The sequence below is a fragment of the Gorilla gorilla genome, chromosome 7 (genome assembly GCF_029281585.2).
Source record: "Gorilla gorilla gorilla isolate KB3781 chromosome 7, NHGRI_mGorGor1-v2.1_pri, whole genome shotgun sequence".
Lineage (NCBI taxonomy): Eukaryota > Metazoa > Chordata > Mammalia > Primates > Hominidae > Gorilla > Gorilla gorilla.
Genome location: NC_073231.2, coordinates 81,795,174 through 81,812,717, shown reverse-complemented (window position 1 = coordinate 81,812,717; position 17,544 = coordinate 81,795,174). Strand labels below are relative to the sequence as shown.

At 34.0% G+C, this 17,544-nt stretch overlaps 1 protein-coding gene across 3 annotated transcripts in view; it reads left to right on the top strand.

Moving 5' to 3' along the window:
• ADAM18 (ADAM metallopeptidase domain 18) overlaps positions 1-17,544 on the top strand; it is a 158,146-nt gene that overhangs the window by 117,397 nt on the left and 23,205 nt on the right. For all 3 annotated transcript variants that reach the window (XM_019032000.3, XM_055348950.2, XM_063709321.1), the window contains one exon: positions 7,748-7,862. In XM_019032000.3, the coding sequence (XP_018887545.3) occupies positions 7,748-7,862 (115 nt within the window). The remainder of the gene's footprint in view (positions 1-7,747; positions 7,863-17,544) is intronic.

Sequence of the window (17,544 nt, the reverse complement as noted above, 5' to 3'; positions counted from 1 at the left end):
AAAAACTGCAGCATCTTTATCTCCTCAGCATCAAGAAACTCTAAGAATTACAGCAGTGCTTTAGAGAAATTTTTGAATTAGATTTTAGCTTAAGAATATGGAAAATGTGTTTAGGGAGATAATGGCTGTATGATCTAGCCCTTCACAACTCCACTTTCCAACCCCTGCATTTCAAGAAAATGATAATAATTCTGTTGTTTATTTTATCTCCTAAAAATTGCCCTCATTACTGTCAAGCTGGAGTTATACTTCTAAATGTGCCAAATTGGTAAGGGCCTCTTTGAAAAGAGGACAATCATTGGTTTGAAATTATCATTCCTTAAAGAACTAACAAGTCTCACTTGTTTTTTATGGTTTTTCAGGTTAGTAATTGCATGTTGAATTATTCTAAAGTTTAATAATGTACATCATGTTCATTCTACGTTCATGGAAGCTTCCAATATTTGCTTAACTTGCTAAAAAATTTAGGAAGAAAGACTTTAATTTTATTGAATTATTTTTTATTATTTAATTATATCATGTGTTTTTTTCCATTAATATCTTACTTGAATGAATCATATTAGTGAATTTCCTAAAGCTGAATAATATTTTAATTTCTAGGATAAACCCTCCTTAGTTTTGGTTTATTATTTTTTAATACACAAGTGAGATGTGTGGTGTTAATATTATATATGAATTTGTCTTCTTAAATATTCTGTGTGTAGAATTTGGGGGGCTAATATGAGATGTTTTATGATCTTGATATAAAAATAATGCAATACTTGTAAATCACAGTTTTTCGTCTAATAACTGGACCACATTTATACTGCTGATTGAATACAAGTGTGCCACAAGATATTGAGTCTGATGGCCTGCAGGTGATGAGGTTGTAGAGTAAATATTGTTTCAATGAGAAGGATCTTCAAGGAGTGACAGAGCAGAGCAGAATGTGATAATGGGACCCTATTGCCCCAGGAGGCAGCAATGATGATTAGAAAAATCTTGAAATTTCTGATATTTCCCAATGAGCTGAGGATATCCAAAGAAGTACACAACCACATGTGCAATTTTCTCAGAAATTGGTTGTAGAATGTATGTGAACAAGAGGGACACAAAGATGACAGAGAAATGTATTTTCTGGACACTCAGAGTGCATAGGGTGTAAAACAATGTGAAATGGGGGACTGAATTGGCCAGAATATTCTATCTGTGTGTGATTTATGCCACTTTGATAACATTTAAATTAACTACAATGTGATTTTTCTTAAAGTGTTGTTCCCCTCTATGTGTCCATGTGTTGTCATCATTTAGTTCCCACTTATAAGTGAGAACGTGTGGTATTTGATTTTCTGTTCCTGTGTTTGTTTGCCAAGGATAATGGCCTCCAGCTCCATCCATGTCCCGGCTTGTGTATTCTAGAAATTAAAGTTACAGCATTACTTGGAAAATGGCATTAAAAATTGATTTTTAAGAAAATCACATAATCATTAGAAATTTTAACATCAAATTTATCAACAAATAAAAAAGAATGTTGTTGAAGCTTAAAATGATTTTGTCACGAATTGTAAATGGATGTACAGTAATTTCATTTTATAATTGCTTACTTATGTAAACAGTTTTCTCATTCAGAATTTTATAGAGCTTATCTGCCTTATTGGTATTTCTTGGTCAGGAGATGTATGTGACAAAGTAAACACAAAAATTGATATGAGAATATTCACAAAGCAATTCTCTCACTGAAATTTGAAAAAATGTACATAGAACTTTTAGGTAAATGTAATAGTAAATATGTGTCCTAATGTTTTGCAATTAATCTTTCTTAAACAATTATGAAATCTAATGAAAATTTAATAAAAATAAGTTATCCCAACCTCTTTTATTTAACTAATTGGGACATTATTAACATTAATTTCTGAGTATAACATGACATGAAAAATTCAGATTATAGAGTGATTTGGGGCACTTTTTATATTTTGTTTCTATGATATTAACAAGGTTAAGTGATGTAAATATATTTGCTTCCAAAATTTTTGCTCAAAACTAATAATGAATTTGGACCTGCTGTTCATATAAGACTTAGAATAATTGATTATATTTTTAACTTTTTTCCCCATTGACCCATATAAGTTAAAATTTGTTCTAATGTAAGTGTGGTTTATTTGTATTTTATATAAAAATTGGCGATTTTATCCATCTTTTAATTTTTTCTAAAAATGTATATTTCTGATATATCTTATTTTTCTTATTCTTATTTTTGATATGTTCATCGTGGTGTATTTTTGCTTGTATTTGCTGATATATGTATTGTTCTATTTCCTAATTTTCACTTTTTAATACATTGTGATAATCTCTGCGTTTTATTAAGATGCTTGTTGTTCCTGACATTATATGCTCCTTATTTCTTATATTTCACATTTAAACATTTCTTTTCTTTTTTCTTTTTTAATTAATTATGAATTAATTTTTAGCTTTCATTTTTAGTTCAAGGGTACATGTGCAAGGATGTGCAGTTTTGTTACATAGGTGAACATGTGTCATGGGAATTTGTGATACAGCTTATTTCATCACCCAGGTATTAAGCCTAGTATCCATTAGTTATTTCTCCTGACCCACTCCTCCTCCCAATCTCTGCACTCCGGTGGGCCCCACTGTGTGTTGTTCCCCTCTATGTGTCCATGTGTTGTCATCATTTAGTTCCCACTTATAAGTGAGAACGTGTGGTATTTGATTTTCTGTTCCTGTGTTTGTTTGCCAAGGATAATGGCCTCCAGCTCCATCCATGTCCCGGCAAAGGACATGATCTCATACTTTTTATGGGTGCATAGTATTCCATGGTGTATATGTACCACATTTTGTTTATTAAGTCTATCCTTGATGGGCATTTAGGTTGATTCCATGTCTTTGTTATTGTGACTAGTGCTGCAATGCACATATGCCTGCATGTGTCTTTATAATAGAATGAGTTACATTCCTTTGGGTATATACCCAGAAATAGGATTGCTGGGTTGAATGGGATTTCTGTCTTTGGGTCTTTGAGGAATTGCCACACTGTTTTCCACAGTGGCTGAACTAATTAACACTCCCACCAACAGTGTATAAGTATTCCTTTTTCTCTACGACCTTGGCAGCATCTGTTATTTTTTGACTTCTTAATAACAGCCATTCTGACTGGCATGAAATGGTATCTCATTGTGGTCTTGATTTTTATTTCTCTAATGATTAGTGATGTTAGGCTTTTTTTTTTTTCATGTAACTGTTGGCTGCATGTATGTCTTTTTTGAAAAGTTTCTGTTCATGTCATTTGCCCACTTTTTAATGGGGTTTTTTTTTTCTTCTCGTAAATTTAAGTTCCTATCAATGCTGGATGTTAGACCTTTTTCAGATACATAGTTTGCAAATATTTTCTCCCATTCTGTAGGTTGTCTGTTTACTCTGTTGATAGCTTCTTTTGCTGTATGGAAGCTCTTTGATAATATCCCATTTGTCAATTTTTGCTTTTGTTTCAATTGCTTTTGGCATCTGCATCATGAAATCTTTGCCGGTGCCTATGTCCTGAATGATATTGCCTAGGTTGTATTCCAAGGTTTTCATACTTTTGGATTTTAATTTTAAGTCTTTAGTCCATCTTAAGTTGATTTTTGTATATGGTGTAAGGGAGGGGTTCAGTTTCAGTTTTCTGCACATGGCTAGCCAGTTATCTCAGCACCATTTGTTGAATAGAGTATCCATTCTCCATTGTTTGTTTCTGTCAAGTCTGTTGAAGATTAGATAGCTGTTGGTGTGTGATCTTATGTCTGGGTTCTCTGTGCTGTTCCATAGGTCTATGTGTTCTGTCCTTGTACCAGTACTATGCAGTTTTGATTACTGTAGTCCTGTAGTATAGTTTGAAGTCAGGTAGTTTGATGCCTCCAGCTTTGTTCTTTTTGCATAGGATTGCCCTGGCCATTTGGACTCTTTTTTGCTTCCCAGTGAATTTTAAAATAGTTTTCTCTAGTTCTGTGAAGCAAGTCAATGTTAATTTAACGGGAATAGCGTTGAATCTATAAATAGCTTTGGGCGGTGAGGCTGTTTTCACAATATTGATTCTTCCTATCTGTGAGCATGGAATGTTTTTCTATTTATTTGTGTCATCTGTGATTTCTTTGAGCAATGTTTTGTAGTTCTTGTAGAGACCTTTCACTTGCCTAGTTAGCTGTATTCCTAGGTATTTTATTCTTTTTGTGGCAATTGTGAATGGGACTTCATTAGCGATTTGGCTCTCCGGTTGACTGTTGCTGGTGTATCAGAATGCTAGCAATTTTTGTACATTGATTTTGTATCCTGAGATTTTGCTAAAGTTGCTTATCAGCTTAAGAAGCTTTGAGGCTGAGACAATGAGGTTATTTTTAGATATAGGATCATGTCATCCACAAAGCGGAATAATTTAACTTCCTCTCTTTCTATTTTAATGCCTTTATTTCTTTGTCTTGCCTGGTTGCCCTGCCCAGAACTTTAAATATTATGTTAAATAGGAGTGGTGAGAGATGGCACCTTAGCTCATGTCAGTTTTCAAGGGGAAATGCTTCCAGCTTTTGCCTGTTGATTATGATGTTAGCTGTGGTTTTGTCATACATGGCTCTTATTGTTTTGAGGTATGTTCCTTCAATAGCTAGTTTATTGAGAGTTTTTAACTTGAAGGGATGTTGAATTTTATCAGAAGTCTTTTCTGAAGGAAATTGAGACACACACAAAAACATTCAAAAGATTAACCAATTCAGGAGTTTATTTTTTGAAAAAAATTATAAGATAAATAGACCACTAGCTATACTAACCAAGAAGAAAAAAGAGAAGATTCAAATACACACAATCAGAAATGATAAAGGGGATATTACTACTGACTGCACAGAAATACAAACAACCATCAGAGAATATTATAAACACCTCTATGCACATAAACTAGAAAATCTAGAAGAAATGGATAAATTCCTGGACACATACACTCTCCCAAGAATGAACAAAGAAGAAATTGAATCATTGAACAGACCAATAACAAGCTCTGAAATTGGGGCAGTAATAAATAGCCTACCAACCATAAAAAGCCCAGGATGATAGATTCACAGGTGAATTCTACCTGAGGTACAAAGATGAGCTAGTACCATTACTACTGAAACTATTCCATAAAATTGGAAAGGAACCCCTCCCTAACTCATTCTATGAGGACAGCATCATCCTGATACCAAAATCTGGTAGACACACAACAAAAAATTAAAATTTTAGGCCTATATCTTGCATGAACATCGATGCAAAAATCCTCAACAAAATACTGGCCAACCGAATTCAGAAGCACATCAAAAAAGGTTATCCACCACAATCAAATAGTCTTCATCTCCAGGATGCGAGGTTGGTTCAACATACGGAAATCAATAGATGTGATTCATCACATAAACAGAACTAAAGACAAAAAAGTCACAATTATCTCAAAAGATGCAGAAAAGGCTTTTGATAAAATTCAACATATTTTTAAATTTTTTATAAATCATTTTTAATGTTTTATCTTGCCCTAATACAAAGTAAATTCTATAATGTGACTTTGTTTTGGCTGGGGGGACCCAGTTACCTGGGAATTTAAACATTTGTTTACTTTTCCTTATTTGTCTGTTTCTATGCCCAGCTTAAATAAAACCTATTTCTCCTTGCACATGCAGTTAAGGAGTGACCATTTTTGCGCTTGTACCTACCCTTTACCTTAAACCTCTAACATTTGTGGTTTTTTGGAAATTTTGGACTTGAAGTTCCTGATATTATAAGGGATTATATGCATTATGTTAATTCTGTTTTTTAAATTATGTTACAGTTAAAATTATAATTATATTTAGATTTGCTATCCTAGATCAAATGTTCTATCATGTCCTTGTACTTTCATTGGAGGGGTGGGGAACTGGAATAACACTTTGTCAAAATATAGAGAAAAATATATATGTGAGAAAAATGCATTCAGAGATATTGATATCAAAATGCAAAAATGATGGTCTTCCATATAAATGACACTTTTGTTGTTTAAGAATTATCATATTTTGGTTTACCTTCAAACTTTGAAACTCTGTTCTACTATACAGTTGCTTTTAGTCTTATCAGGGAAGAGTCTGATGCTATATTTAGTCTCTTTACACTGTACAGAATATTGTAAGGTTATCTTTTGTGTGTGTTCTTAGAATTATTGCCAGGTTTGTGCTTGTTTTTCTTTTTTCTCTTTGAGAGCCAATTGTTACGTATTCTCCAAAATATCACATTTTTCTTCATTTTTTGTTAAAGTTGCTTTGCTCTGGCTGTTTCTTTTAAAGTTAGCAAAATAAAATAATGAGATCCTTTGTTGTCTTCAGGTATTTAAATAAATGTAAATTAATTCAGAAGAGGATTACAGTTGTGGAATAAGTTAAAAAGATGCATAAGGCCAGATCACGCCTGTAATCCTAGCAATTTGAGAAGCTGATGCAGGAGGATTACTTGAGCCCAGGAGTTCAAGACCAGCCTGGGCAACAAAGCAAGACCCCATCTAAAAAAATGCATAAGTGATATTCTGATTCTAATATTAAAATACTGTGCACTAAATATTCAACAACAAAAACATGGATATATAAAATAGAATACTACTTCATGGAATTCAGGGCTATAATTCAAACTCACTTTATTGAAATCTCTTTTGATATGTAGAAAAGAGGTAATCAATTTCAATATACTATATAAACAATTTAGCAAAATGAGTATAAACGGAAAGGACACAATATCTATAGGAAAATTACAGGGAATACTTACACTACTGAATATTATGAGTCTAATTTTTAAAATGTGCCTGTGATGTCTTTATACATACAGGTATGAGAAGTTCATAGTATATTGTTATGGATATTATTTGGTAAAAATCTATTAATGTATATGTGTGTTTGTGGATGTGAGTACGTGTATTTATAAATGCATTTGATATATATGAATGAAACACAACATCTTTAGCAGTTGGAAATGGGACTTAAATAGTGGTTGAGGAATTTCAGTTCTATACACTTTTATTGTTTGAATTTTACAAAATATGTACTTAATTGTTTTATTTTAAAATGAAAATACTAAACTGTAGAAATATTAATACAAAGGCATGAATAATACAGAAACATTGTCAAATGTTAACTTCTAGCAATGCAAGCTTATCATAAAGTTGTATTTGATTGTTGATTTATAATATTTGCTTTGCATGTATGTTATTTTATTATGGAAAATATAATTACTTAAAAATAAAATGCGCATTATTGACCAATAATGTCAAATGTTGAAAAGGGGCTAGGATAAGGAATTAAAGTGGCCAATCAATTGATGTTTATTTTATCACAATGCTTTGTATAGACATTGAAGTGGATGAATAGAAAATGTCCAAATAGTGACAACAAATGTTTCCAAATTACTAAATAAGATAACAGTCATTTAAAAAATTTAACCTCTCTGAATATGAAGACTACAACTTTATTAAATCTTATTTTTTAAAGACAATTGAAGAACACATTAATACTCAATGTATAAAGGCCAGAAATAAACTTTCATGTAGGTATTTTGCCATCTGGCCATTATGTTGTCAAAATTTTTACTACCTTTTCTAACCTATTTCTCATATTATATAGTCATAATAATCTTAAGAAAAAATAATTATTCTATGAAATTTAGGTATTTATATCAGATACAAAGACCTTATATCAGATACAAAGACTAAGATGACTCAAACTGTTTCTGTATTTTTCTATTTCAGATATGTAATAATTTTGGTAATTGTCAATGCTTCCCTGGACATAAACCTCCAGATTGTAAATTCCAGTTTGGTTCCCCAGGGGGTAGTATTGATGATGGAAATTTTCAGAAATCTGGTAAGTGGAAATTTGTTTTCTAAAGCAAAATAGAAGGTTGTTTTATATAAAGCTAATTAAACAAATCTAAGTTATCTTGAATGGTAGCTTCATCTACATTGCAGTAGTCCCTCCTTATTTGTGGGGGATACATTCTAAAACCCTCAGTGGATGCCTGAAACTGTAGATAGCGCCAAGCTCTAAATGTACTATGCTTTTTCCTACATATACATATCCATGATAAAGATTAATTCATTAATCAGGCTCAGTAACAGCAATGATTAACTGTCTTTCCATGTTTTATGCCATGGCGCCTCTTTTCCACTTTCATTGCTGTAGGTTCTACTGGTCTTCTTCCAGAAGACTGTGGCAGCTGATTTTTCATCAGGAGACACAGCCTCTCCAGCAATTTTTCTGTTTTTCAGTCCAAACCTATTCCTGAATCTGTGTAACCATCTCTTACTTGCAATAAATGGCTCACTCATTTCAGGGAATTCCATGCTGAAGTATTTCTACAGGTTCAAATGTCTTCTGGTGCAATACATTGCTGTTAATCAGAACACATTTTCTGTTCATGTCTTCTACTTAAAAATTTAATGTCTTTTCTGTCTTAACTAAGCATTTATCATGCACTGCAGTCTTAACTTTTGTAGTTTGAGATACATCAGCAAAACTGGTACAGATTTCTTTCTCCTTCTTTACAATTTTATGGACTGAAGATTTGTTTTAACCATAGATCTTAGCAATGAATAGTTTCCTTATTAAGGAAAATATGTATGTATGTATATTTTGTATGTATATTTTGTCAAATGTTGACATTTGTAAATATAAACATACATGTTTATTTAAATATTAAAATATTTATAAATATACACATACATTTGTAAGTATACATATACATTTTTTCTTACATATATTTGGAATATGTATGTATTAATATATTTCCCTTACGAAGTCAAGAGTATTCACCCTTTTCCTTAAGGAAAGACTTTTTGGCTTCTCTTTGGCATATACAAATTGATGGCGTCACTAATCTTGCCCTTTGGGATCATTATGAAGTAAAATAAGAGTGATTTGAACAAAGCACTGTAACGGCATAACAGTCAACCTGATAACCAAGATGGCAAAGTGACTAGTGGACAGGTAGCATATACAGCATGTATTCGTTGGACTTGGAAATGATTCAGGTCCTGGGTGAGACAGAAAGGAATGATGGGAGATTTCATCGTGCTACCCAGAACAGCATGCAGTTTAAAACTTATGAATTGTTGATTTCTGGAATTTTTCATGTAATATTTTCAGACAGTGGTTGCCCATGGTTGTTACTGTGCAACCAAAACTGTAGATAAGGGGGAGTGACTACTGTAATCTTACACAGTATTTATAATCAGATATTCTCAGAGATATTCAGCTTCAATTAACTCAGATAAGTTAGAACACAGTACTAATAAGTTTCAACAAATGTCATTCAACAAAATTTTTAAAATTCACATATAGAATAATAAAGACTACACAAATGATTTTCATTCCATATTATTACAAACTCTGTAGGCTGTTAAAAAAAAAACTGTACCATACAGTATTTATTCTCAATAAACTCTGGAAAAACATGGCAAAATATAAATGCATTTTTAAAAGAAATAATAGTAAATCAATCACATTTTGAGTGATGGCATAACATTTATGCTTTATTTGTTTCTATAAATGAAGGCAATATTGAAGCAGGATATTTCCCTGACCCCTTCTTGGGACCTGCGACAGGGGTGCCTCATTTGCACAATCTGCAGTTCTCACCTCCTTGCAGGAGGCAGCGTGTGAGTGAATGAGGCAGGAACTGGAGTGCGTGAGCACTGGAACCAGCTGGCTGCTTCAGTGCCAGCAGTGGCAAACTCCACTCACTGGGACCTGCTGTGTTCCAACCCTTGAAGGAGGGAGAACACAGGTGAGTGGGTGCAGGGGCCAAGGTGAGCACTTTTGAGCATTGGCAGGAGCAAACTCAGTGCGGACCCTGCGGCCACATCCGGAGAGGTTCCAGTGACCCTTGAAGATCCAGAGGGCATGTTACAGTGCTCCTTTAGCTCTGCCATCTGCTAACAACTGTGAACAGCTCAGTGGGCCCTCTGCCTTTTCATGTGAGGTGGTTGCTCTCTGCCAGCGAGGGCAAAGAGCCAGTGTGACAGCCTTTTGCATCCGCACTCATGGCTCCCGAGCTCTTGTCCAGTGTCCAGGAAAAATGAAGTCATGAGCAAATTGAAGTATGGTAAATGCAGGGGATTTTATTGCTGTTGAAAGTGGCTCTTAGTGGGAAGGGAAGCCGAAAAGGGGATGGGGTGGGAAGGTAATCTTCTCTTGAAGTCCAGCCATCTCTGGCCAGATTCTTCTCTGAAGTTATGCCATCAAGCTGTCATTCTGAAATCAAGCCACTTCTCTTCAATGTCAAGCCATAGTCCCTGACGTCCAGCTACTTCTCCTCTCTGCCAGCTGAGTCTGGGGTCTTTATAGGCACAGGATGGGGGTGGAATAAGACCATGGGTGGTTTAGGAAAAGGCAACATTCAAGTGAGAAAACAGGGCTATTAGTTCTCACTTTGGGCTGCAGTCTCAGGCTTTTCAGCTTGAGGTTCAGCCTTAGTTGGGGACCTGCCCTTTTCTGCCTAAAATTTCTCTGCCTCCTGTCTCTGTCAATATCATAGGCTACTTACTGATTCAATTATTCATTCATTCATACATTCCCTCCACAGACATGTTACTGAGTGTCTGGTGAGGCAATAAAATTTAGATTCACATTTTATAAAGTCCACCCAGGCAGCAATATGGTAAATAGGTTTGGTGATGTGAGTCTTAATGAATGAAAATTGCTGGAAAGCAGTAGCTTTAATTTTAAGGTCCCAAAGTAAACAATAAAAGGAAAAATAAGTTGCTACATAATATCAATTTTTGTGAATAACAATGAATAAAGGCATGATGATCAATGTGTTTTATGTATGCACAGTTATAAAAATTTGCATCAAAATATCAGAGAATGAACAGAGCATGAAAATATGCATTTAAGTTTGGATAGACAGAGGTTTAGTTATCTGTTGGAAAATTAATGTGACAATATCACTGCGTGTTTGATGCTGGTGTTGTTAAGGGTATCAGGGAATGGTCATACTTAGTTTATAGGTTGTTTAGCTAATCAAAGTAACTCATGGGATGATACAATTGTGTAGAGTGAGAAGAGATAAAAACACTGGAGATAACTTCTGTAAGCAACGGTGTTTCAGAAACATCTCTGAGATTATTAATCTCTGAAAAAGGAGATTGAAAGGAACAGCAATAAAGACTCCTTTTTGGCTGTGACAGAATAATTCTAGAAAATTGTATGAGGTATTTGTCAAAAAGTAAACAATTCTGACATTTGAGAAAGGAAAAATAGATGAAATGAGTTACGTGTTTCTAAGGCAATATATATTTTTCTTGTATATATTTAATGGGTAATTCAGACAAAAAATGAGAAGGAGAGAATGTACAGAAAAGACATTTGAAAAAATAATGACCCCAAATTTTCTCAACAAGTTGAAGAGAGTCAGTACTTGTATCCAAGAAGCTAAGTGAATCTCAGGCAAGATAAATATAAATAAACTTTTGTTCATGAAAACTACTTCTGTTAACAAGGCTGCAAGTCCAGGCTTTTTTACCCTAGACTGATTTCTTACATTAGACAAGCCTGACCCAACTTCGTCAACATGGTAGTTCAACTAGGATGAAGCTATATTTGAAAGCCATTAGGTTTGCTGCTTCAGGGTGGGGTGGGAGAAAAAGGGAATTACTATATTTGTTGGAGTATTGTTGATTACACTGGCAGTTATGTTGTCAGGAGAACATGGAGGACTAACTATCCTGCTAGGCTGATATAACAAATATGTTTAGAACAAATGACAGACTAGAAAATAACTAGGAATTTAACAAGGAAATTCAAAATTACGTGGATATATGGAAAATTTAGAATGCCATATGCATGATTATTGCAAGATTCATGCTAGAAAATATCAAAGAAGATAATGAGCTGTCACCTGAGGCTAATTCCTAGGCTCAGCGAAAGTCTGGCTCAGTGTAAAAGTAGTGCTCCAGCACAAACTCAGCCTGCACTGAATAGAAGAGTTATTTTGTTTGTGTTTGTTTCCTTTTCTTTTTTTGGCTATGTACTTATTATTAGTGTTAAAAATTATCTCCTGTTTTCCAAAAAGTCACTGTCAAAACATTACCTGAACAAAAACTCTGGGAATCAGACTTCAGTGACTACAAAGCCAAAAAATACAGTCTTTGCAAAAATAGCCTGGTAAGTCACTAAACAAATGAACTAATTAAGTCTTCAAAAATCAAGAAACTGGCAAACCTTGAGTAAGGTAGATGAGGAGATAATCAGAGTTTCCTTGTTATAACAGTCAAATAGCCAATTTTCAACAACAATGAAAATTCACAAGGCTTAAAAAGGAAAAGGAAAGCATGACCTATTCACGGGAACAAAATTAATTGACAGAAATCATCCCTGAGGAAGCTCAAAAATCAGACTTACAAAGGCTTTAAAATGTACTCAAACACCTAAAGGAAAACATGGACAAAGAACTAAAGAAAATCAAGAAAAACAGGTATGGACAAAATGAGAATATCAATAGAAATAGAAATTACTAAATGGAACTGAACAAATTCTAAAGCTGAATAGTACAATAACTAAAATTAAAAATTCACTACAAGGGTTTAAAAGTGAATTTGGGCAGAGAGAAAAAAGAAACAGTAAACTTGTAGGCAGAACAATTGAAATGGTTGAATCTGAGGACCAGAAAGCAAAAAGAATGGAGAGATTTGATTAGGGCCCAAGAGACCTGAAGACCACTACCAAGTGGAACAACATTTTCATTTTGTGAGTACCATATGGAGAGAATAATGAAAGAAAGAGAGAGAAGGACTATTTGAAGACATAATGCCCCCAAAACTTTTAAAATTTTATGAAAATCATAAATATACAAATCCAAGAAGCTTGATGAACTGCAAACAGGACAAATTCAGGGCACTGAACACTGGGGCAAGCACTAAAAAATATTAAAAATGAAGTATAACATGGAATAATATAAAATGGTCAATTAAAATCAGAGAAGGCCCCCCCCCCCCAAAAGATAAGAAAAACAAGGGCAATAAATAGCAAGGGCCAAAACAATAAAACAATAGATATTAATTCAAATATATCAATAATCACGTTCAATGTTAATATCCATCCCATAAACAGAACCAATGACAAAAACCACGATTATCTCAATAGATACAGAAAAGGCCTTCGATAAAATTCAACAGCCCTTCATGCTAAAAACTCTCAATAAACTAGGTACTGATGGAACGTATCTCAAAACAATAAGAGCTATTTATGACAAATCCACAGCCAATATCATACTGAATGGGCAAAAACTGGAAGCATTCCCTTTGAAAACTAGCACAAGATAAGGATGCCCTCTCTCACCACTCCTATTCAACATAGTGTTGGGAGTTCTGGTCAGGGCAATCAGGCAAGATAAAGAAATAAAGGGTATTCAGTTATGGAAAGAGGAAGTAAAATTGTCCCTGTTTGCAGATGACATGATTGTATATTTAGAAAACCCCATCGTCTTCAGCCAAAAATCGCCTTAAGCTGATAAGCAATTTCAGCAAAGTCTCAGGATACAAAATCAATGTGCAAAAATCACAAGCGTTCCTATACAATAACAGACAAACAGAGAGCCAAATCATGAGTGAACTCCCATTCACAATTGCTTCAAAGAGAATAAAATACCTAGGAATCCAACTTACAAGGGACGGAAAGGGCATCTTCAAGGAGAACTACAAACCACTGCTCAATAAAATAAAAGAGGATACAAAGAAATGGAAGAATAGTCCATGCTCATGGATAGGAAGAATCAGTATCATGAAAATGGCCATACTGCCCAAAGTAATTTATAGATTCAATGCCATCCCCATAAAGCTACCAATGAGTTTCTTCACAGAATTGGAAAAAACTACTTTAAATTTCATATGGAACCAAAAAAGAGCTCACATTGCCAAGACAATCCTAAGCAAAATGAACAAAGCTGGAGGTATCATGCTACCTGACTTCAAACCATACTACAAGGTTACAGTAACCAAAAGAGCATGGTACTGGTACCAAAACAGAGATATAGATCAATGGAACACAACAGAAACCTCAGAAATAACACCACACATCTACAACCATCTGATCTTTGACAAACCTGACAAAAACAAGAAATGGGGAAATGATTCACTATTTAATAAATGGTGCTAGGAAAACTGGCTAGTCACATGTAGAAAGCTGAAACTGGATCCCTTCCTTACACCTTACACAAAAATTAATTCAAAATGGATTAAATACTTAAATGTTAGACCTAAAACCATAAAAACCCTAGAAGAAAACCTAGGCAATACCATTCAGGACATAGGCATGGGCAAGGACTTCATGACTAAAACACCAAAAGCAATGGCAACAAAAGACAAAATAGACAAATTGGATCTAATTAAACTAAAGAGCTTCTGCATGGCAAAAGAAACTACCATCTGAGGGAACAGGCAACTTACAGAATGGGAGGAAATTTTTGCAGTCTACCCTTCTGACAAGTGCTAATATCTAGAATCTACAAAGAACACAAATAAATTTACAAGAAAAAAACAAACAACCCCATCAAAAAGTGGGCAAAAGATATGAACAGACACTTCTCAAAAGAAGACATCTATGCAGCCAACAGACACATGAAAAAATGCTCACCATCACTGGCCATCAGAGAAATGCAAATCAAAACCACAATGAGATATCATCTCACACCAGTTAGAATGGCAATCATTAAAAAGTCAGGAAACAACAGATGCTGGAGAGGATGTGAAGAAATAGAAATGCTTTTACACTGTTGGTGGGACTGTAAACTAGTTCAGCCATTGTGGAAGACAGTGTGGTGATTCCTCAAGGATCTAGATCTAGAATTACCATTTGACCCAGCCATCCCATTACTGGGTATATACCCAAAGGATTATAAGTCATGCTACTATAAAGACACATGCACACATATGTTTATTGCAGCAGTATTCACAATAGCAAAGACTTGGAACCAACCGAAATGTCCATCAATGATAGACTGGATTAAGAAACTGTGGTACATGTACACCATGGAATACTATGCAGCCATAAAAAAGGATGAGTTCATGTCCTTTGCAGGGACATGGATGAAGCTGGAAACCATCATTCTGAGCAGACTATCACAGGACAGAAAACCAAGCACCGCATGTTCTCACTCATAGGTGGGAATTGAACAATGAGATCACCTGGACACAGGGCAGGGAACGTCACACACCAGGGCCTGTCGGGAGATGGGGGACTGGGTGAGGGATAGCATTAGGAGAAATACCTAATGTAAATGATGAGTTGATGGGTACAGCAAACCAACGTGGCACATGTATACCTATGTATCAAACCTGCACGTTGTGCACATGTACCCTAGAACTTAAAGTATAATAACAATAAAAAAAGACAGAGACTATCAGAGTATATTAGAAAAATTTAATAAAGAAGACCAAACTCTATGTTGTCTACAAGAAACACACTTTAAATGTAAAGACACAGGTAAATTAAAAGTAAAAAGTTGGAGAAAGATCTTTGTATGTGTGTAACACCAGTATCAAAATAAATGAGGCAAAATCTGATAGAACTTCTAGGACAAATAGAAAAATCCGCTATAAGAGTTGACTAGTCTAACTCCCTTCTCTTAGTAATTGACACATCAACATGTAGAAAATCAGTAAGTATAGTAAGTCCTCACTTAATTCCATCAAGTTCTTCAAAACTGTGACTTGAAGTGAAAGGACATACAATGAAACCATCTTTTCTCATCAATATTATAATGAAACATTGTTGAAAAAACAATTTTTTCTTTGAGGACCTGCTCGTATTGTTTCACTTAAAGTTGCATTTTCCAAGAACTTGCAGACAGATAATGTTAAGTGAGAATTTACTGTATATAATTGACCTTAATACCATGATCAGTCAACTTGATCTAGTTATATTTAGAGAATATTCCATACAATGAGAGCAGAATAAACATTATTCTCAAGACCACACAGAACATTCTCAATTGTAGATCAAATTCTTTGTCTTACAATGTACCTTAACAAGCCTAAGCAATGAAACCCTACTACGTATGTTCTGAGACCAAAATGAAATTGAACTAGAAATAAGTAACAAAAAGAGAACTGTAAAGCCCTAAAATACTTGGAGATTAAGCAACAAACTCACAAATAACACACGGGTTAAAGTAGTCTCAAGAGAAATTTTAAAATAATTTTGAACTAAATAAAAATGAAATACAACCTATCAAAATTTGTGGGACTCATCAAATGCAAAACTTACAGAAAAATGCACAGCATGGAATGTGTATATAATATCTAAAGTCAGAAATTTAAGCTTTCATCTTAGCAAACTAGGGAAAGAAGGTTAAAGTAAATCCAAAATAAAGAAAAGAAAAATCAATACAGTAAAAATCGATAAAATAGAAAAAAAAAAAGCAAATCAATAAAGGAAAATCAATGAAAGACTGGTTCTTTGAAAACATCAATTACATTGATAAACCTCTGGCCATACCAAGAAAAATGGAAAAAAGACATAACTTATTAGTATGAAAATGAAAGAAGGCTAACTGCTGATCAAATGAACATGTAAGCGATAATAGAGAAATATTGTGAATAACCTTATTCTCAAATATTGTATAATCTTTATAAAAAAACAATTCATTGAACGACACAATAAAACAAAACTCACACAGGATGAAACAGATAATTCTAATAGGCCTATACATACTAAAAGAATTAAATCAATAATTAAAAACCTTCCATTAAATAAGCTGTCAGGCCCAGATATAGCCACCAGTGAATAAAACCAAACATTTAAGTAACAAATTATGCTAATTCTCTGCAATACCTTTGAGGAAATAGAAGCAGGGGTGTGACTTCCTAACTCATTCGATAATGCCAGCATCAACCCCCAGTAGCAAAACCAGAAGACTTTACGAGGAAGGGAAACTACAGACCAATGTCTCTCATCAATTTCTCATAATTTTTCAGATTTTAAGTCTCTCCTTTCATTCCTGATTTTATTTATTTGCATTTTCTCTCTCTCTTTTTTCTAGGTAATGTTTTACCAATTTTGTTTGCCATTTTAAAAACACCTCTTAGTTTCACTGATTTTTGTTTGTTTGTTTTTCTGTTTTCTATTTCATTTATTTCTGCTCTAATACTTGCTATTTTTTTTCTTCTGCTAATTTTGGGCAAAGTTCATTTTTCTCTTTCTAGTTCTTTGAAGGGTAATGTTATGTTGTTTATTTGAAATCTTTCTCTCTCATTTTTTAAAATGCAAGTGTTAATCACCATGAACCTCCCTATTAGTGCTGCTGTTGCTGCAGCCCATAATTTTTGGCATGTTGCATATTCATATTCATTTGTCTTGAGGTATTTGTTTCCATTTTGTTTTCTTCTTTGACACAAAGATTGTTCACTAGTGTTTTGTTTCATTCCCACATACTGTAAATTTTCAAGTTTTCCTTTTGCTATTGATTTCTACTTTCATCCCCTTGTGATCTGAAAAGATACTTATTCTGATTTCAATCTTCTTAAATTTGTTAACTTTTATTTTTATGATA